The sequence below is a fragment of the Salmo salar genome, chromosome 03 (assembly GCF_965601325.2).
Source record: "Salmo salar chromosome 03, fSalSal1, whole genome shotgun sequence".
NCBI lineage: Eukaryota > Metazoa > Chordata > Actinopteri > Salmoniformes > Salmonidae > Salmo > Salmo salar.
Window position 1 is genome coordinate 62,313,375 of NC_138293.1, and position 22,248 is coordinate 62,335,622.

At 47.4% G+C, this 22,248-nt stretch overlaps 1 protein-coding gene and 1 non-coding gene across 3 annotated transcripts; both read right to left on the bottom strand.

The window, feature by feature from the left end:
• Nucleotides 1-1,619: 1,619 nt before the first annotated feature.
• Nucleotides 1,620-20,150, bottom strand: LOC106601005 (uncharacterized). Of its 2 annotated transcripts, none has more exons than XM_014192844.3 (14): nt 18,108-20,150; nt 14,366-15,064; nt 13,636-13,815; nt 13,279-13,418; nt 12,739-12,909; nt 12,443-12,632; nt 9,013-9,069; nt 8,121-8,222; nt 7,690-7,767; nt 6,793-6,909; nt 6,520-6,651; nt 6,063-6,286; nt 5,427-5,870; nt 1,620-3,519 (listed from the first exon to the last, which is right to left on the bottom strand). In XM_014192844.3, exons 1-14 carry the CDS (start codon nt 19,364-19,366, stop codon nt 3,101-3,103), a joined length of 4,212 nt encoding a protein of 1,403 aa, XP_014048319.1. In that variant the 5' UTR covers nt 19,367-20,150; the 3' UTR covers nt 1,620-3,100. The 2 variants fall into 2 exon arrangements, 1 of the variants encoding a protein (XP_014048319.1); XR_006769178.2 differs by having other exon boundaries at nt 3,310-3,519; nt 4,890-5,870; nt 18,108-20,148.
• On the bottom strand, nt 13,944-14,080 carry LOC123741957 (small nucleolar RNA SNORA5). Its single transcript, XR_006769480.1, has one exon. It is a non-coding gene; the product is annotated as a small nucleolar RNA SNORA5 (small nucleolar RNA).
• Nucleotides 20,151-22,248: the final 2,098 nt, after the last annotated feature.

Consider the following 22,248-nt stretch of genomic DNA (forward strand, 5'->3'; position numbering starts at 1 on the left):
GTTTACCTTGGCCAGAGGGACAGCTGCTGTTAGTAGCCTATAGTTGATCAGACTGAAAAATGGTCTCGTTTCCATCCAATAAAGCATGTCAGATCACTAATGCTGCTACATTTATGTATGAGTTTTTGCTCATCGCGCTTTCTAAATAAATACCGGAAGAAAGTGGAGAGATTTGTGCCCGGCCAGCGCGAAACTGCAATTTCCGTGACTGATTGGTCAAGACACGCACAGAGCCTGCAGCAGCACTCGATGTTTAGTACTGAAATTGTGCATGAGTTCTCAAATCGATAAAAAAAAAAAAAAAAAAAAGGTTATTTGCCCCTTTTAAAAAATGTGCGGCAATAGATTTTATTAAACTAAATCAATAGTAGCGCCACACCTGATTGAAAAGTCCTGTGGCAAATTATGCCTTGCCACACGTTTTCCAGCGGCCCTGTGTGTATGTGTATGCATAGCCACACGTTCTCCAGCGGCCCTGTGTGAATGTGTATGTGTGTGAGAGTGTGAGAGAAAGCATTTGAGAGAAAGATGATTCAATGTGCCACCTAGTGGCCATTCTGAATTCTAACAAGCAAAATACACTGAGCATACAAAACATTAACAAATCAAATCAAAGTTTTTTTGTCACGTGCGCCGAATACAACAGGTGTAGAGAAATGCTTACTTACAGGTCCTAACCAACAGTGCAATTTTTAAGTAAAAAACAGGTATTAGGTGAACAATAGATAAGGAAATAAAAAAAACCCAGTAACAACTGAATAGTAACAGTAGCGAGGCTATATATAGGCACCGTTAGTCGGGCTGATTGAGGTAGTATGTACATGTAGGTATGGTTAAAGTGACTATGCATATATGATAAACAGAGTAGCAGTAGCGTAAAAGAGGGGTTGGCGGGTGGTGGGACACAATGCAGATATTCTGGTTAGCCAATGTCCGGGGGCACAGGTTAGTCGGGCTAATTGAGGTAGTATGCACATGAATGTATAGTTAAAGTGACTATGCATATATGATAAACAGAGTAGCAGCAGTCGGGGGGCACACAATGCAAATAGTCCAGGTAACCATTTGATTACCTGTTCTGGAGTCTTATGGCTTGGGGGTAAAAACTGTTGAGAAGCCTTTTTGTCCTAGACTTGGCACTCCGGTACCGCTTGCCATGCGGTAGTAGAGAGAACAGTCTATGACTGGGGTGGCTGGGGTCTTTGACAATGTTTAGGGCCTTCCTCTGACACCACCTGGTGTAGAGATCCTGGATGGCAGGCAGCTTAGCCCCAGTGATGTACTGGGCCGTACGCGATGTTGCAGCTGTAGAACCTTTTGAGGATCTGAGGACCCATGCCAAATCTTTTCAGTCTCCTTAGGAAGAAAAGGTTTTGTCGTGCCCTCTTCACGACTGTCTTGGTGTGTTTGAACCATTCTAGTTTGTTGGTGATGTGGACACCAAGGAACATGAAGCTCTCAACCTGTGGAATGCTTTCGACACCTTGTAGAGTCCATGCCATGACTAATTGAGGCTGTTCTGAGGGCAAAAGGGCTACAACTCAATATTAGGAAGGTGTTCCTAATGTTTTGTATACTCTGTGTACATGACAAGAGAATAAAGCACATCACTTTAAAACTTTCTGGTCGCATGATTTCCTTTAATAAATTGAACCGAGAAAACACATATTACAAAATATCATCTTTTACAGTCACATGGTCACATGAAACCCAAAGTCAGATCTCTTCCCAATTTCTCCCTTCCCAAAACAAAACAAAGGAAACAAAACCATGGACCATCTTTTTAACATCTAACTTTGTCTTTAAAGTAGAAAATAAATCACACAAAAACGTATTTGCTGCACAGAATTAGGCAGGGAGGCAAAAGATAACAAGGCTATCAGAGATCGTCAGGGAAAGCTTTGGAGAGGTGTGTGTGTGTGTAGGTCTATAGGTGTCCAGTTGCTACGGGGTTGGGTGACCGGCTTGCTAGCTGTGACCAGAGGGTCAATGAAAGACTAGTGAGTATAGTAGAGCAGTTAATGAGACAGTGTCTGAGTGTAGCAGAGTGAGTATGAGGGTTAGAGAGACACATGTACCTGTTACTAGAGAGAGAGCGTTCGAGAATGAACATTTTCATTTCTACATGGGAAAGCTAACTGGGGCTGACATACATAGATTGAGCGAGAGAGACAACAAGGGGAGATAGGACTGAGACCCAAATACCTTATTTTACAGTACCTTTGGCCAAGGACACACAAGGTATGCTAATGTATTTTGAGCCATGCCTTCTCTTGTTAATGTGCCTTCCAGAACAGAAGAAACAACCCAACTCTTCCCTGCGGGCAAAGATCATTCAGGGGTTGCTAAGGTCACAAAGGAGGCACAAGGTCGAAAGTCAGGAGCCAGCTAGCATGATGAGACTGACTGAGTAGTTAACTCACTCTCAGTCCCAGTGTTTTACATCTGCACCCCCACTGACCCCCAGTTAACCACCTCTACATTTCAGACTTGTTCTTTGTTCCACCGGTGTCATACGTAGCAGACACCAACCCCCACCCATTCAACTGCAGATGAAGAGGAGTGAGGACACCAGACTCCAAAACCCACTGATAGCCTCATCGTTAGAGGGCACTGCAGTAGACATAACAATCATTTGAGTTGCAAATTAAACCAAAAAAAATCACAGCTGATCACATTCCACGTGTGGAACTCGTTAGGATCCAACTTCTTCAGCAAGTCAGGAGGTCCAGGAGGAGGGGCAGTGTTAGTGATTGAAGGGTGTGGAAGTTTGTCCCACCTCCAGGTCTAGCACCTCACCAAGGCCCAACCCCAGTCTGTCTGTCTAGAGTGGGGCTTAGCTTGTCCTTTAGCCAAACCAACACTGTCCATCTTCACAATAACATCCTAACCCAAAGACGTGCTCTTTCCTTCAGACTAACAATCTCACAGCCATCTACCTCACATCTTCCAATATACACAACCTGCTCAGGTGAGATGCTCTTCTGTGCCCACCTAGAGAGACTGGTCTATAGTATCATCATTATCAGTACAGTAGGTGTCCCTGGCTCCTGTTCGTCGGCCCATTGTACCCCAGGTCTCTAAACAGGCCCACCCAGGATCAGCGAGCGGTCCTGTGGGCAAAGCGGAGGTCCTGGTCCTTGGGGAACTGTGCTGGGATAGCAGAGGCAGCGGGTTCCATGCCAGTAGGAGGCTCTCTGGCAGGAGATGGTTTAGGGGAGTCAGTCGTCCAGGCAGGGGGTGGCTGTCCCCGGACAGGGGTACCCACGGCGGGGGAGTGGTCCCTGCTGCGCTGGGGGGCCCCAGCCTCTGGGTCCTGCTGAGAGATGAGCTGCAGCAGGGCGGCTGCCACCGCTGGGCTGATGTCCTGACCGGGCCCGGGCTCAGAGCTGGGCTGCTGCTGGCCAGGGGGGAGGAGGGCTGAGGGTGGAGTGCCAGGCGGAGAGGGGGGACGTCGCTCGGAGGATGGAGGGACCTGATTTGTTCCGATCGGCTGCTTCCGCTTGGTGACTGCACAGTCTGAGGGGGGGTGGGGTCAGAGAAAACAAGTCAATCAGATATTTACAAGAAACACAAAGCACACAGTTACAGTGAGATTTCACCTGGACATTTGCACCATCTACACTACAGACACATTTTTATTCAATTCCCTTTAGTGAAACGTCCCAGAGAACCAGGTAAGTGTCTGCGAGTGGGGTCTAGACAACGTACAGCTGTATTTCCCACCTTGGCCAGCAGAGGGAGATCATGTACCATTCCTACCGCTGGATCCTCACCATCCACTCAACAAGTCGTTTCAGTTGGATAAATGTTTCCAATAGGCTACTGTTTTAATTGGATGAGTAAAACGTGTAGTTGTCATGGGTTGATATTGCTACTAAATACCACAATTGTGATTATGATAAATGTTCATTCTCTAAATTAGTCTGGAGGTGTGCCACCTACGTTATTTCTCCCCTCTTGGTTCATGGTGACTGGTATGTTATAAAATCCTTAAGTAGGTAACATTTTTGAATGTTGACAGACAAGTTGTAATGTTGAGAGATGATGGAATATCAAAAGACCTCATGGTGGCCTAAATAATCAACATAACATTTATTCACACGTATGTGAACAACACAAGAAAGAAGCAGGACATGGGGGCGTGTTTATAACAATAATAATCGATTGGATTCATATAGCGCTTTTCGAGACACCCAAAGCGCTTTACATAGTAGAGGGGGATTCTCACCTTAGGGTTTGTTCAACCCTGACAGACACTCAGTTATATTTCAACAACAATACGAGCATGGGTTATTATGGATAGGGAGGGGTAAAACCTGAAGTTTGGGGAGGGGGGGGGGTGACACTACAGGGAGAGAGGTGCATAAAGCTCCATGCAGGCCATAAAGCTGAGACAGAGAGATGCCTTCTCAGTCTGCTGTCATGGCTACCGGGCAACACTGCTGCTACAGTTGTTTCCTAGGCAACAGGGTTGTTGCTTTAAGTGCCAACAGTAGGGTGACTACAGATAGACAGACTACAGAGGAGAACGCTTTACTAGCGTCGGATGATTCCGAGGTCTAATGTAAAAGACAACATACAAAAATAAAATTAAAATGTGTGATTTAAATAAAAGTTAATAAGAAAGACATGCAGGTGAAGTCTAAGGTTCAAAACATATATTTTTGCTTGATAATTTATTAGACTTTCTTCATAAAAATGTTGACATTACAGACTGGTTTTAAAGCAATATATTTTTATGGAAGGAAGAACAATCCAAGAAACCTGCTTTAACAAATGGAGAAATGAGAGAGAAAGAGGGAATGGGAAAAGAAAACAGGGTGATAAAGAGGCAGAGTGAAAGGAAGAGTGAACCATTTTCTTTCTAACGCTGTAAAACTACAAACCTTCTCTTAGTTTACATTCACACCAATGAGAAAAGTCCTTGTGCCCAAAGCCCAGTCCATGTGACCTGGGCGTCCGAAGCCACTCTCTGGTCAGACATCTTGAGAACTTGCCAACTTCATGTATGGTATGTTTCCACCTATGTGTGACTGAGTGGGTGAAAGTAGCCTTTTAAGTAGGAGACAGGTGAGACAGACAAAAGATGGGTAGGGGGGTGAAACTGTTGTTGATAGGAGGTGGGTCTAGACAACATAAAACTCATCTTCCTCAAAAAATATTTAAAGTAACCATGGAATCTTTCTTCCGGTTTGCCATTTAGTTAAGATCTTTCATCTCATCAGCTCGTTTATAAAGGAATTTACAACTGCTTTATGGTAAGCAGAAAAATAATCGATGACAAGATCCGCACCATGACAGGGAAGCTATGACGGGGCGTCACCCTCCGCCCAGTCTCCTCCCCCTCGTCCACCAGTCCCCTGTGAGATCCCCCTGACCCAGTGCTCTCTGCCCCTCCCCCTAGAGACTGAACCCAGACTTGCCCTTGCGGTCAGCAGTGGAGGCAGACGAACCGCGAGGCACCGCCTCCTCTGATTGGACGCCATTGCTCTCGTCGCCTTGCTCAGTCCCCTCGGCCTGCGGCTTAATGAGCTGGCCCAATAGGAGGGCCAGGAGGTTGGTCTGGTCGTCCTGGCTGAGGGGCGGCTCGCTGTGGTGCGGGGAGGGCTCCTGAGGCTCTGGGGGAGGTTCGGGGGGCTGGGACCTAGCCGGACCCTGGTCCTCTGAGGCCCCCCGGTGGTGGGAGGCCTCGGTCAGGGCAGACAGGGACTGGCTAAGGGTCTCTAGCTGCTGCTGGCTCTCTGGGTTGGAGGAGACGTTGAGGAGCTGGGCCATCTGAGGCAGGCTGAGGTCTGTCTGTCTCTGCAGCAGGTTCAACAGTACAGCCAGCTCTGTCTGGTTCAGCTGCTCCGCTGCAGCACCCAGGCCTGATGGGAGAGAGACAATGGTCACACATACTGTAGACAGAAGCCTGCTGAGAGTGTATGGAGACAACATGTGTTCACATTATAGACTTACAACCCTCGTCTGCCTGTGCAGCCACTATCTAACCAAGGAGACATTTGGATAAGGGTATGTTCTTCTATAGTAGCGAACTGTGACTACTGTGTCGGCCTGACCTGCTAGCTCATTGGCTGAGATGGCTGAGGAGGGTGGTCTTCCGGGTGGAGGGGGCGGGGCTCCAGCTGGGCTGGCTTGGGGCCGGCTGTTCTCTCCACTGGAAGCCCCCGAGGGGTCCTTACGGGGCACTTTGGGCACAGGCACATCCTCGGGCAGCCCGCTCTGACGCTGGCGCCGCCGTTTCTTACTCCACAGCTCGTGGCAGTCCTGCCAGTGAGGGAGACTGGAGAGAGAGAGCGAGAGAGAGTGATACAGAAGCAAAAACGGGGTGATGAATGCATGAGGGAGAGATACAGAAAGAGAGGCAAAGTTAGGTGTATGGAAAAGAAATCGAGAGGGGTGTTGGTGTGACAAAGAAAGCAATAAGGGTGTTGGGAGTATGGTGGTAGATAGTTTGAGGTTTTTCTCTAGATGTAATGGGCCCAGGAAAAGACAGGGCAAAGACGAGGTCCTCACTTGGGCGGGGACATCTTGCTGGGTTCCACGTTACACAGGAAGTCACTATTGAGGGCCTGTTCGGCCGTGCAGCGCCGCGCAGGGTCAAGGGTCAGCATGCGGTCCAGCAGGTCCAGGGCCTGAGCAGGCAGACTGACAGAGAGTACGAGAGAGAGAGAGCAAAATTAGACAACGCGAGTCAAACAAATAGCCTCAACAACTGATGTACTGCCACAACTATCATACTGATGAAAGGACAAGAATATCCCATGGTGTGTATGTCATGTGGCGTACAAGGCAAACTCCTCGCGTAGCCGTCGGCGGTACTGTTTCTTGGGCTTCATGGTGTTGAAGTAGGGCAGCTTGATGACGTCAGGCCAGGCAGCGGGACAGGGGCTCCCACACAGACGACTGAGACAGGGAGAGAGTTAAAGCTGTGGTAAACATGGGTCCTATCCCAGATGGCACCCTATTCCCTATATAGTGCAATGCTTTTGACCAAGGCTCTTAGAGCTCTGGTCAAAAGTAGTGCAATATATAGCAGGGCTATTCAACTCCTATTTGAGAAGATCCAGTCACACAAATATCCTAGGCGGCAAAGGCCCGGATGGGAAGTCATTTATCACCGTAGTAACAACCTCCAACCTTGCAACCCATACGACCCGAAATGGTTCACACCCCTCTTGTTGGCGGATAGAACATACTTTTAATGAGCTAATTTCCTGCAATTCTACACATTTGGCCATTTCTTGTGTGTTCAAACGATACCCGAGTGACTCAACAAAATCTAAAATGGGGGACCAATGTGGGTCGAGGCCCCTGGGCACATCATTTGGCCATGATAACTACAAGATTTAGGTAGCTGGTCAACTTACCTATCTAGTTAACATCAACTGGACATTTATGACAAGTTAAAAACATCTCTTTAAGATCTGTCAGTGAATGACATGAGGAAGCCTGCCCATGCACTTCCAAATTTTAGAAATTGCACTCAACCGCAGTAGGTTGAAAGCCCGACTGAGTTCCAAAAACAAGAAAGTCAGGACCCGCGGTCCGTATTCACCCCATTCTGGGTCTGGACTGCGTTCTACCTGTTGAGTATGGCTGCTATATAAGATAGGTTGCCATGTCAGACAGGATTGTAATGTGGAGATGCAGTCTTCCAGGCAGCAGGGGGCAATAGCAGCATACCTGATCAACTCTAACTGCAGCAGCTCCTGATTGGCCTGGAAGATGGGCTTCTTGGTGAACAATTCTCCCAGAATGCACCTGTGAACAAACATTCAATGGACAATGTTGGCCACTCACATTAAAAAAAAGCATTCACAAATCTTGAGTTAGGATTTGTTAAGAGTGATAATTATCTGCCAATCATTAGGTTTAGCGCTCCGACTACTTCAGTCAAAATGATATAGCAGTTTTATAGTGACACCATGTGGAACAATAAGGTAAGTACAATCTGTTTCCCTACGTGGCGCTTGCTCGATTGGAGAATATATGTGTGAATGAAATGTTTGTGCACCAATAAACCTGCACAGGGAATGAGTGTTCTTGGGCATGTACAGAATCAGTGTCCAGGTGCATGACGGTGTGTGTGTGCAGCAAGGTGAGTTTGTACTAACCCGCAGCTCCAGACGTCGATGGCTGGAGAGTACCTCTCCTCTCCCAGGAGGAGCTCAGGGGGGCGGTACCATAGCGTGATTACTTTATTAGTGTAGGGTCGACTGGAGGGAGCAGGGAAGGGGACATTCAGATATAACACACAGATAAAGTACATTTACTATGCCCTCCAGTGTCAAAACACCCACAATTCATCTCTCAACAATGGGCTGATGGGAGGCAAAACCTCTTTATACAGGACACAGCTCCACCTATTGGGGAATCACTGGAATAGATAGACGTTTTCATTCTGACCGCAATGGCAACAGAGGCCTTTTCTCAACTGGATTTGCTCAACTCCCACGTCCTCTCTCGCCTTCTTTTGAAAAAGGTAATGGAGGAGAGGCGAAGGAACATGGATGAAAATGTGGCTTGTATGAAATGAGACTCCTCCACTCACGGATAATCAGGCAAATTAGGTTTACAGGGGTGGATCCCAAATGAGTAACGTGATAAAAATAGATACAGATAAAACGATAAGCAGCATATTGTTTGTGTGAATGCTTTTCTCCTCCAACAAAACAAAAGTGGATTCAAAGGGGCTGTGGCAGATATCAAAACTCTTCCGTGAAGGACTCTGGTAGGATACACATGGCTAAAGGTGGCTATCAAGGAGGGAAGGACACTGTTCCGGTCGCCTACTAACGAATTGGCATTTCCTTGACCACTTATCGGTTTCCGGATCACAGAGGAGAGCGGACATAGGAGAGGGTGAAGGACGGGCTTTTTCCCAAATGAGAAAAGGCCCGTGTGAGGGTCACAGTTCAAAAGGGTTGAACCAGGGGCAGGAAGGACCACTGACTTTATGGTGATGTCATCGTTGCTCCAAAGCAACTTGAGAAATCCAAGTCTCACCTTTCCTCTGAGTTGTAGAGGCGGGCCAAACCGAAGTCAGCCAGTTTGATCTGACCACTGCACAAGGAGAGAGATAAAGAAGTTAGAGACAGAGAATCAAACTCAATAACAAGACAACGCATTACATTCTACAGCTGCTACCTTACACAACCCTCACTAAGTGAATAATTCAATCACAACAGCGAGGCAGAGGAAAGGGCATTTGAATTCCCATGGTAGAACGTTGCACATTGACAGAAGCACCAATCAAAAGGAAAAACCCAATCCTACTATAGCTCCAACAATCATTTCAAACAACTCCCTGTGCTTACTACTAAAACCACACAAACTACTACCGTTTCCATTACCATAACATTCTAGGTTAGTGTGTCAATTGTTAATAGCAGGGACCGGCAAAGCTATGTTTTTCCCTCCTTGGGGAACTGCTTACATTAAAGGTAGACTCAGCGAGATGACGTAGATGCACAAAGTATTCAGCAGTAGTGGGTCAATTTCCACGACAACTAAGAGCGTTGAAGCGCGAGGCTGAACTCGGCCGCTGTTTTTGTCCCGTACATACTATGTTGTAGCAGCGTGAATCGCAGATACTCTGTGTGACAGGAAAGTCTTGCGTCACGCTCATCTCATTATCTGCGGTGCTGCTCGTCATCTCGTTGAGTCTACCATTAAAACTAGCACTGCGGAACTGTATCGTTTAAAATGGACAGTGAAGCATCTCAGCGACCAGCCAGATACATCTCACGGACCGGCCCAAGGACCAGGGATGGGGAAACACTGTTCCTTCCTCCTTGTGAACCTATTAGTCACGATACCAACATTTTACTAATGATACGATACCAGGCCAAGTATCACGATACCAAGAAGTATCGCGATACCATGGTGGGGGGGGGTCTGTGGCTTAGCATCCTGTTCACCCCGTCTCCCGGACGCTTGTTCCCGTTTTTTCTAAACGTTCAGTGCATGTGCTACGCAAAAATCTGTCACTGAAATTCACACTTCTACTCAATACAACACATTGCATTTAACTGCATAAAATGGCTGATTTGCTCATATTTGTAAAGGCCTACGTGTGATTTGGCTGGAGGAAAAGACATGCATAATGATCGGCAGGTAGCCTAGTGGTTAGAGCGTTGGACTAGTAACCAAAAGGTTGCAAGATCAAATCCCTGAGCTGACATGGATAAAATCTGTTGTTCTGTCCCTGAACAAGGCAGTTAAACCCACTGTTCCCAGGCCATCATTGAAAATAACAATTTGTTCTTAACTGACTTGCCTAGTTAAATAAAGGTAAAATCATTTTTTTTTATTAAATTGTAGCAGTAAGGGGAAAACGCTGCACGACACCTTTCTCTTCAGTTAACACAGACACACTCCCTCACGCGCTCTCTGTCTCCCTCTCTCATAAACACACACGCCTCTCTCTCTCCCACAAACACACACACTGCTCCACAACTTTTAAAACGTTAGGAACCAAACAGAATTTAAGGAGCCCCAGAAAGAAAGATTTTTTTGATACAGTTTAGGCTTACATTAGGCCTATATGAATCTGGCTTTGAAGGACATCTCATGAGTAGCAGACCCTTTTCCTTTCCTCCTGTGCCAATCAAATTAGTCTAAACCTACTGTCAAGTTACCAGGTTGTTAGCTAGCTAGGTAACATGACTGAAAAACGTCAGAGACTGGGGATTAGTTTAAAACTGCCCGCAACATGGTTTGTGAAATTATATAAAATGCGCACGAATCCTGCTAGAAAGACAGAAAGGTATCTCTGGTAATATTGTGCACGAATCCTGCTAGAAAGACAGAAAGGTATCTCTGGTAATATTGTGCACGAATCCTGCTAGAAAGACAGAAAGGTATCTCTGGTAATATTGTGCACGAATCCTGCTAGAAAGACAGAAAGGTATCTCTGGTAATATTGTGCACGAATCCTGCTAGAAAGACAGAAAGGTATCTCTGGTAATATTGTGCACGAATCCTGCTAGAAAGACAGAAAGGTATCTCTGGTAATATTGCTCAGATGTTTTGCTGTTGTTGCAGTTTAGGCTAGAGACGAGCTCTTTTCTTTTCTGTAAAGCTGCAAGCACGCCTGTCGTGAAGCTGTGCTCCATTTCCCCTCTCTGACACTCAGGGGCTGTATGACAGTGAACTTGCAAAGTCTACTCAGACTGACCTGTGTTCTTGGTTATAACAGGCTATGAAATTATACAATGTAACAACACTGCTCGAACTGCTCGCATGTAACATAATGTACAAATCTAACAGAAGACTTATCAGGGTCTCTCCCCACTCGCCATCACGGATAAATTATATTTAAAAAACTAATGGAGGAATAGATGTACATGTAGAGGGCACGGAGAGAGAAGCAGGTGAGTGAGGGCTGGGAGGGGATGCTGAGAGAAGCAGGTGAGTGAGGGCTGGGAGGGGATGCTGAGAGAAGCAGGTGAGTGCTGGGAGGGGATGCTGAGAGAAGCAGGTGAGGACTGGGAGGGGATGCTGAGAGAAGCAGGTGAGTGAGGGCTGGGAGGGGATGCTGAGAGAAGCAGGTGAGTGAGGGCTGGGAGGGGATGCTGAGAGAAGCAGGTGAGAGTGAGTGCTGGGAGGGGATGCTGAGAGAAGCAGGTGAGTGAGGGCTGGGAGGGGATGCTGAGAGAAGCAGGTGAGGACTGGGAGGGGATGCTGAGAGAAGCAGGTGAGTGAGGGCTGGGAGGGGATGCTGAGAGAAGCAGGTGAGGACTGGGAGGGGATGCTGAGAGAAGCAGGTGAGTGAGGGCTGAGAGGGGATGCTGAGAGAAGCAGGTGAGTGAGGGCTGGGAGGGGATGCTGAGAGAAGCAGGTGAGTGAGGGCTGGGAGGGGATGCTGAGAGAAGCAGGTGAGTGAGGGCTGGGAGGGGATGCTGAGAGAAGCAGGTGAGTGAGGGCTGGGAGGGGATGCTGAGAGAAGCAGGTGAGTGAGGGCTGGGAGGGGATGCTGAGAGAAGCAGGTTAATGAGGGCTGGGAGGGGATGCTGAGAGAAGCAGGTGAGTGAGGGCTGGGAGGGGATGCTGAGAGAAGCAGGTGAGTGAGGGCTGGGAGGGGATGCTGAGAGAAGCAGGTGAGTGAGGGCTGGGAGGGGATGCTGAGAGAAGCAGGTTAATGAGGGCTGGGAGGGGATGAGGCTGGCTGATTATAGCTGCCATACGTGATATGAGCATGAAAGTGAAGTGGCATTGGACCTGTGCATATAAGAGACTAGTGGCTGACGCTTCAATTCAACTGACTTTATAAACCCAAATGACTTTATAAAGATTTTATAACAGGCGGCAGCAGGTTCTTTAGATCGGTAGGGCTGAAAGATTCAGTGGTATCATACGAAACAGTACTAAGGTATGTTAAAATGTTGGTATCATAACGTTTTGGTACCGTGATATTACCATGCTACACCAGTACCTGTTGTTGAGCAGTATGTTGGAGCACTTGATGTCTCTATGCAGGAAGTTCTTCTTGTGGCAGTAGTCCAGTCCCTCCATCAGCTGTCTCATGAAGCTCCTCACGTGTTCCTGGGAGAACTGACACAGCCCTGACTCCAGTAGACCCATCAGGTCATGATCCATGTACTCAAACACCAGGTAGAAGGCACCTGACGGAACAGGCAGGGATAAGGGGGATGCGCATACACACGCATACAGGCACAGACATACACCAAGCACAAACCCTACACACACACAGTCCCCCTTTCCACACACCTTTGTCCTTCTTGAAGTCCAGTGCGTCCTGTTTGTCTGTGACGATCTCCTTCATGTTGACCACGCTGCGGTGGTTGAGCTGGCGGAGGATCTTGATCTCTCGGATGGCCGTGATGGGGAAGCCCTCCTTCTCATTGTCCAGACGCACCTTCTTCAGAGCCACCAGCTCACCTGGAGGACAGGAGAAAATTAACATTACAGATTACGTCACTGTCCAATGTAGGAGGTGGATGAAAACGTCCGTTTTACTGTACCAACTCTGTCGATTGTCCCGATCAAAAGTTTAATAAATGTGCTAAATAAAAACACATTTGTCCAATGTACACGGACGCCCAACGGAAATGTGTCTTCTGCTTAATTTCAAATTCCTCTGAAAGACACATACAGAGAGGCTAGAGCAAAGGGGACATGGGGAGGCGAGATCAGTCACAACACCCCATAGCATACACACATACCGCAGGCATGGTGATCATTTGTGCCGCTCTCAAGAACAACAAAACACAGGTATGCCAGTGAAAGGGCAGCACACGGGGCTCTCACCGGTGTCTTTGTCCTTGGCCTTGTACACCTGGCCGTAGGTGCCCTCCCCGATAATGCCGATGATGTCAAACTTGTCCACGCAGCGTTTGCCCCAGTCGCTCTGTGTCTGTTTGCGTTCGCCATAGCGAGGACAGCAAAACCTAGACAGGAGAGCCGAGGAGACTTGGTATTAGGAAACGCTTTACCTCACGGAATAAGCCCTTGATGATAACTTTGTACCATCTTGTGCTTATTTTTTATTGAAAGGAAATAGGCTGCGATGGGAGAGGAGGGCTGTGGAAAAGAGGAGTGTAGATAGGTGGTTTGGGGGAATTGATAAGGAGAAGGGTAGGTTAGGTTGAGCAGGTAGGAACTCACTTTGGTCTCTTCTTGAGAGCGGACAGGGGTGGAGGTGGAGCTCGGTAGACGGGGGACTGAGGGGGCGAGGGGTCTCCTCCGGCCAGCGTGGGGGGCAGCGGGAGGTCGATCAGAGACGGCCGATTCCGCACCTCTTTCTCCTTCCTGGAAGACCTCTGAGGAGGAGTGGACTTCTTCGGACTGATGGCGGGAGAGAGAGAAAAAGGGAGAGCGAGAGATCGAAGGTAAAGAAGGAAGGAGAGAAAAAGAGCATTTCATTACTCCACCGCATCATCGTTTCTCTAGTGAGTATGGATTTTCTTTTCCTTATGTGTCTGTAGCACAAATGTATCCCCAATTACCATGACAAAGGGATGTGGGGCCCATGAACTACAGTTTCACTTTGGCAGCCATTTTGGCCAGTGCAGTCCACTGTAGAGGAAGCACTGAATTTGACAAGGCTGCAAGGAGTTAGTGATCATTTTTAAGTCCCATGTAGGCCTATTTTTACTACTTGACATACTCGTGGTCTAATGGCAGCTAAGACATCGCCTACAGAGCATTCAGGTAATCTGTTCAGAATTCCAGTACTGTACTGCAGGCAGGTGTGTGTTTCAGAGAGACTGACTGTTGGGTGAAACCTGAGCCTACTGTATTGGCCTAATGGCTGTTCTGTTGATGACTACAGGTTTGCCAAGCAACAGGACTGGGGAGAGGAGAGTTGTGTATGTGTGTGCGTTTCATGGCTTACCTGTCCTGGCAGTCTCCCACTAGCATGGGTGGTAAAGGCAGGGGGGGCAGAGTGGAGGTCTTGTGGATGGGTGTCAGGCGGGCAGGGCTGCGTGTGGGCATGGGGGCAGGAGATTTGGACTGGGGAGACGACAATGAGGAGGAGAGGGCTGTGGAGGGTGCGAGGCTGGTCTCAGTCTGGCCCTGGGGTGTAGGTGGCTGAAGTTGGGTGACAGGGGTGGAGGGCAGAGGAGGTGGAGGTAGTGGGGTCGTCTGACCGGGGGGCAAAGGGGGAGCAGGAGATGAGAAGGTGGAGGGTGGAGATGCAGAGCCGTGTTCTTCGCCAACAAGAGTGTCCTGGGGCGCAATGGGTGGAGGCTGGAGGTCCGTGACTTGGACAAAGTCTCTCTCAGGTACTCTCTCGGGCTCAGCTTTAGGGGGGCGTGAGGTGGACCCCTTGGACTTGCGTGAGGAAGGTGGAGGGGAGGGGGGGCGAGCTGCAGCCACCGCAGCCTGGCGCTCCTTCTTCCTCCGGCTAAGCTCCGCCCCCAGGCTGGAGTTGAGTGGCAGGCGGGAGGAGGGTGGGGAGCGGCTGGTGGGCCGGCTGCTGTGAGACCCGCCCCCCCCGGCAGAGGACGAATGCTTCTTGTTGCGAGAGCGAGAGGAGGAGCGACGGGAAGAGGAGAAAGGCGGCGAACGACTCCGGGAGCGAACTGAGCGCCTGGAGAGAGAAGAGGCAAGATGTCAGGAAAACAATCATTCCTTGTTGGCTGCAAGTTCTCTCTCTCTCTCTCTCTCTCTCTAAGTTGGGAGTGAGCAACAAGAAAGAGGAACTAGAAGGGAGGACATTTGACATTACTGGGGCATTGTGCACTTGTGTATTAATAAAAACAACAAATGGCACACCACTGCAAATGATAAGTACGGAACGTGTGTTATGTTTATATAATGAGGTAAGACCATGCGGCAAGCTCACTCCACAGCTAGCTTGACATTTCACCAACTGTGCTACCAAATTGGATCCTTTTCTGTAACTCAACTGGTTCGTAAGTGGTCAACTGGCGCTCACGTGTGTTGGAGAGGCAGGACCCTGGTCCAAGCTACGTTAGAGACGAGTTCAGAGAGGTAGCGCCATTTGCTGAGATAGCACACTGACTGCGTTTACACATAAAAGGAGTTGTGTCTCCTTCCATATAAGCTACACTTCCCATTCCCTTAGTCAGCATACAGACATACAATTAGGTCAGCCAGGGGGACAACCTTTGGCTACTTTAAGTTCAGACTAAAGCAATGTGTGTACAAACGTACTCCAGAAGTCTACTGTCTTGTGGGTTAACCTCAACATTCCAAATAGCTTAGGGACATAAATTCAAACACCTCATCACCATACATACTTTTGATAACCATCAAAGTAACCCTTATTCAAATGTGGGAGATGTAAGATGAAAAGTATAAAGATTCTGAACATACTTAAAGGGATACTTCGGGATTTTGGCAGAGTGAGATAAACTCATCTATACCATTTTTATCTGTGTCCAGTATGAAGGAAGTTAGAGGTAGTTTTGCGAGACAATGCTAACTAGTAAGCAATTCTGCTGGCGCTAGTTGGCAACTTCCTTCAAAATGCATGCAGACAGAAAAATGGTATCCACAAGTTGATCTGACTCTATTTCACTAGGCAAATCAGTTAAGAACAAATTCTTATTTACAATGACGGCCTCATAAAGGTCGCTTGGAAGAAGATGGCACTGACGAAAATCATTAAGTATCCCTTTAATTGCGGAGACAACATTCAGATTCCATCATTTGTTTGAAGGTTAGGAAAACAAATGAACTAGTAGCAAGTGAATATGTCCCTGAGCATGAAAACTTATACAAGTCTACAAACTAAATCTAAAATGTGATTCTTATAAGTTAATAACTGGGACATTGAAGTTAATTAGCTAGACTAAACAAATAGCCTACAGTTAGCTACATGCTCGACTGGCACCCGAGTGGCGCAGTGGTCTAAGGCACTGCATCTCAGTGTTAGAGGCGTCACTACAGACCCTGGTTCGATTCCAGGCTGTATCACAAGCGGCAATGATTGGGAGTCCCATAGGGCGGCGCACAATTGGCCCAGCGTCGTCCGGGTTAGGGTTTGGCTGGGGTAGGCCGTCATTGTAAATAACAATTTGTTCTTCACTGACTTACCTAGTTAAATAAAAAGGTTAAATAAAAGAAAATGAAATAAAAAGACTACACCAACATGATTCACCAGCAGCATCTTTCAATAGGGTCTACTGACAGCAGAGAACCTTTTAACAATCACTACGGAGGGCCTAGTTTTATCGTACAGCTATGCCACCTCTCACCAACAGAAGCTCAAGGTCCACTCACTGATGCAACACAAAATCAAAATGGCTGAATGTCAACAGCCTAGCCCAAGGCTGTCCAACCCCGTTCCTGGAGAGCTAACATCAGCCCGCTGCCTGGCTAGTGTAGCCTATCCCCCAACCCATGCCCTCTCCTGCTCCAAAGACCACAGCTCCTCATACGGTTTCCCTAGACTGGAGCACACAGGACTTGCCTGTCTGTCTGAGCCCAATGTGATGCCTCTCCCGACGTCCATAGGTTTCCCTTCCCCCTCTACACCACATGGCAAGAGGCAACAACTCCCTGGCAGAAACAGCCCTGCGTGTCACAAAGACACATCTGAACATAGAATCAATGTCTCTTCCCTGACCATAGTTTAAAGTAGCCAGTGCAGGTCATTGCAACCTGGCCTAGCCATTCCCTTTCCAACACCCTGAGGCTAGGAGCACAGGAGAGGAAGCTACAGGTACCCTCTGTTACCCATGGCTCAATCCTCAGCTGTCTAAAGTGCTGTCTCAACCACTTACGATTTAAAAAGGTACAATATGCTGAAATCTCTCCGCCATTTCCTGTTTGCAAAATTTCTATTAGTTGTCCTAATTTCAGTTTGTTACAAAACAAGCAATGCATCATTGTACCAACTAAACTCACTGTGAAATATTGTCTATAACCCAAAATATTGTATTTTCAGCTGTTTGAAGCTGGTGTACAAAACCGAAAGTTAAAGAGGCAAAAACGAAACTTAACAGGAAGCATAGAAATAGCGCATATAAAACAGATCTACTGCTTCTTAAACTTACTTTCAATGAGAATGACAGATCTATAACTCACATTTCTATGTGAATTTGGTCAGGTCGCCCAAAAAGTTACATATTGCAGCTTTATCAAACACATAGTACACGCACTTCCTTAGCACAAACAAAAGGGGGTAGAAAACAAACAGTAGAAACAGTCAGAGTGGACCTGGCGTCTCCTCCAGTGGCCTGGCCATGTTCCAGTGTGACCAATAAGATCATCAACAGTAACAACACCAGTTCATTATCACGTTCGCGTCCTTACTGGGCCTCTGTAAAAAGGCACTTTGGGCACTTGTGAGAATCAATGTGTGTTAGACAGCACTGGTGAATATGCCTCTGTGTGTGGAGGTGCATGCCATACAGTGAGTGAATAACCAACAGATTGGGTGGCTAGTAGTAGTCCATAGCTACAGGTTAGTATTAGGCTGTGTCTCAAATGACACCATATTCCCTTTGTAGTCCACTACTTTTGACCAGTCTCATGGGACCTGGTCAAAAGTAGTGCTGAATAAAGGGAATAGAGTGTGATTTGGTACGTATTACACTACTAGCATAAATGTGAATATGAGGCAGGCTGAATGGAAGGTGCCTGGGCCAGGCTAGAATACTCACCGGGACACAGGGCTAGCGCTGGAGGACCTGCGGTTACCATAGGGACTGATGGAGCGTCTCCTGGAGTAGGGGCTGTCGTCTCGCTCATAGCTGGAAGACCTCTGCCTGCTGGCGTAGGGGCTGTCCGACCTCTGCCTGCTCCGCCTTGACATCTCCCTGTAGGGGCTGGGGCTCTGTGGGGCCGGCCTGCGTCTCTGGTGGTGGTAGCTGTCCACCTCCTGGCTGTAACCACTGACCATGGGGCTTCCATTACCCCCTCTCCTTGGGGGGCTGGGGGACTGTGTAGGGGCTGTTACCTTCCGGCGAGGGCTCCCCCTGCTCGAGGAAGGCTGCCCCTTGCCCTTAGGGCTGGACTTGTGGCTCTTTGAGGACTTGCGTTGGCTCCTCTCCGTCCGGACCTTCTGAGAGGCAGAGGTGCTCTGGCTGGCGGTTGCATCCCCCCGCCCCTCACGTCCCTCTGTCTTCTGTGGCTTATCCTTGCGAGACTTCCCGGAGCGGCCACCCTCCTTGCTGCGAGATGACGAGGAGGAGGATGTGGTGCTTCCCACACTGGCTGCAGTTTGGGCCTGGGAGGAAGGGGGCAACTCTCCACGCTTTGGCCCCAAGTCAGCCTCCAGCTGACCCTGACGTCGTGATCCGGAGGACAGGGATGCTACAGAGGACAGGGAGGCCACCTTCTCCTTGACTTTCCCAGAGCTCCCTCTCTCACGGTCTTTGCTGCTTTTTTTCTTGGTACTCTGACCCCCTTCCCCAGAGTCTCTAACTTTGTTGGGATCCTTCGACTTTTTGCGAGAGTGTCGGTGCTTGTGTTCCCGACCATCTCTACCAACAGCCCCGCCCCCATCCCCTTTACTATAATCTGGGACGGGTTCTAACCGATCCCCAGACCCTCTTTCAGCAGGCGGGTCCGAAAAAGTATCCGAATCGGAACTTATGTCGTCATATTCTACCAGCGGCTTCACGGCGCTAACGGAAGGAGGCGCTGTGGAGGTGAGGGCAGAAAAACCAGGGCCCTGAGCCACCTCGGACTCACGTCCATGTTTGGCTGATTTATGCCGTTTGCGCTTGGAAGAAGATGGCACTGACGACTTTGACTGGAGGTTACCGTCCTTGCTCGTCATGTTGCCCGCAGAGGTATGAGGCAGGACCAGGGGCTGGTGTTGCCCGCTGTTACCACTCGTTGTTTGGGGCGGCAGGGCAATGCTACTGTTGGATTCCGGCTTCCTCTTGGTCCCATGGTGTCTATCCGACCCAGGCATTCCTCACGTCAGCGGCGGAACCTCTCCCGAGCGTCGGCCTCTGTAGCCGAGATAATACATTAACGGGAGAGTAGTACTCCGAAATCCGGTAAAATGAGATCCAGTGTTCTAAGCAGGCCGACAAATAGAAAATAGTCTGCCCAGGTTTAGTCCTCACGCATTATCCAAGTCGTTCGGCAGCATGGTTTGTCAAAGCAGAAAAATCAAGGTTGCTAGTGCCAAAAAACGTCACTAAAACGAAGGCCTGTGCATTTAACTAGTTAGAGAAACTGGCTGAAAAGGCCCAAACAATAAATCGGAGCATTGTGCGCTCTTCTCCGTTTCTATTTGGCTAGCTAGCTCTGTGTAGCTAGCATGCTGCGTGGTAAAAAACGAAAGAAAAAAAATAAGTCCCTTTTCTTTTAGCTTCCCTTGTCCGGTGCCAAGCTTAGTTTAGGTGTTATTGTTCCTTAGATTTACGGTTTTGGAGTTCAATAAACAAACAGTTAGCCGTCATTAACGGCCGATGTTGTTTCTCGAACAAAATGAAAACTTGACCCGGTTGGTACAGTTTACATGGTCCCTTTTAATATAATTTTATCTCTTGTTAATTTGATATTGATCAGAAATTATAGTATTTTCATGTGCAGTAGATGTTCCAGTTTATTTTTAATGGCTCTGGGAATCTACCAGGCCTATCTTTAGGGCGATGATAGTGGATTTAATAACATCCACAGCCCTGTCAAGAGACGACAACCGCCATTGTGGCTCCTGTTATAAATTCTGCAACTGCGCTCTTATCGTTATCGCCCTATGACTAGAACCGGAAGTCTCGAAGGCTGTCATTCTTCACGGTAGCTCAGCAACAGCCTATCCCAAAGCGCTATCCAAGGAGCTGCACCGCCTTCCACCCTTGGCGAGACGCAACGTTTCACCTGTAGAGGGCCAATTAAATATAACTTTCTTTCCATGAAAGTCAACGTTATTGTATTCCAACTACATTAACTATCTTGTAAATAATTTAAACAACTTCTGAAGTTGACAACAAAATACGGAACACAAAAACGATACGGGTAGAGTAATGTGTCTTAATTTTATTGAGAAATTAAACAGAAAGTGGCCATAGCCCTGTGCAGCCGACCAAAGAGAAACAGCTAGCTATGTATGATGTGTAAGCACAGATATTGAGACCTCTCTGTCGTAAAACATAGCAAACTGACACTAACCGACTTAAAAACAAATGTATTTTTTATCACTCAGTGGTGTCACCTCAAAAACCACATCACTCAGTGGTGTCACACCAACAACCACACAAATGGTAACTAGAGACCAACTATTGCTTCCATGAGGTATCCGCACATTCAATAATAATTGAATTTAGCTTCATAATAAATCAGCGCAGTGCTCAACATTAGACAGTTTATAGTATTTTTTTTTTTTTTCAACACTAATGTTATCGTAGACCGGTCTCCACCATCAGAGACTTGTGTTATAAAAAGTGTCCATAATTGTATGTTGAACCAAATAGTAATTTATCTAACAGATACCTCAATTTCCAAACTGGACTCAAGGGTAGACGTAACATAGTAAACAAAGTCCGGGACACAAATTAGTATGATACGTTACATTTAGTATGGTATTTATTAATTTGTGGATGTCCATCATCCATTTCTATGATATGTTACGAATTACAATTTGTTGTGGCTAATGCTAATGTTAGCTAGGCTAGGGGTTAAGATTAAGGTTAAAGGTTTAGTTAAGTAGTTTCAGAGTAGTTAAAACATGTTATTTTATATTTAACTAGGCACGTCAGTTAAGAACAAATTCTTATTGACAATGACGGCCTAGGAACATTGGGTTAACTGCCTTGTTCAGGCAGAATGACAGATTTTTACCTTGTCAGCTCGGGGATTCAATCTAGCAACCTTTCGGTTACTGGCCCAACGTTCTAACCACTGGGCTACCTGCCGCCCCAAATGTAGTAAGTAGTTGCTAAAATGCTAAAGTTGTCCGTTTTGAGATTCAAACACGCAACCTTTGGGTTTTAGACCTTTGCGTTAGCTAACATGCTAAAAAGTAGTAAGTAGTTAAAGTTTCTAAAGTTGTCCGTGATAAGATTTGAACATGCAACCTTTGGGTTGCTAGATGTTCTTGTCATATCCACCCCGACCGACCAACCAACCACCCTCATTTCGTTTTTACTTTCTGTAACCATATCAAACGGCTTTTAGTTTACTATGTTACGCCTAGTCTATGAGACCAGCCTGCCATTTCTCGACCAACTACGCTTGTCCATTGCTGTGTTCACAACCACTTGGAACTCTGAAAAATATGAAGGCAAATCATGACGTTTGTTTTCTTCAGGTTGGAAAGTCAGAGCTCTAGAAAGATGCCCGAGTTGGATGATTGTTAAAATCGATGTTTTTCCCAGTCGGAGCTAGTTTTCTTCCGAGTTCCCAGTTGTTTTGAACGCACTAGTCGGAAGTCAGAGATTTCCGAGTTCCCAGTTGTTTGGAACGCGGCACATGTCCCGGATATATGACGTCTTAGCAGCTGGACGTATGTACATGCGACGTTGGAAATTATAGCCAAAGTACATTTCCTCCGTTATAAAGATATTATGTGTAATCATTTTCTTTATACTGTGTGAGTCGACAATAGGAATCCAGAAATAACTACAACTTGATTTAAAATGCAATGGTTCAGTGTGGATTTCTACTCTGTGTTTACGTGCACATTTTCCCGCTGTAATGACATCGGATGACAAGTCACGTATATGTGTCTTCATTGGTTTCTTGCGAGCTGGAAGCAGTCCAAAGCGGAAGTGCTCTTTCCCCAAACAGCAACAACAAAGTTACAATGTATCCATTCGATCATCAGATTGGCAGTTTCAGAATGTTGTC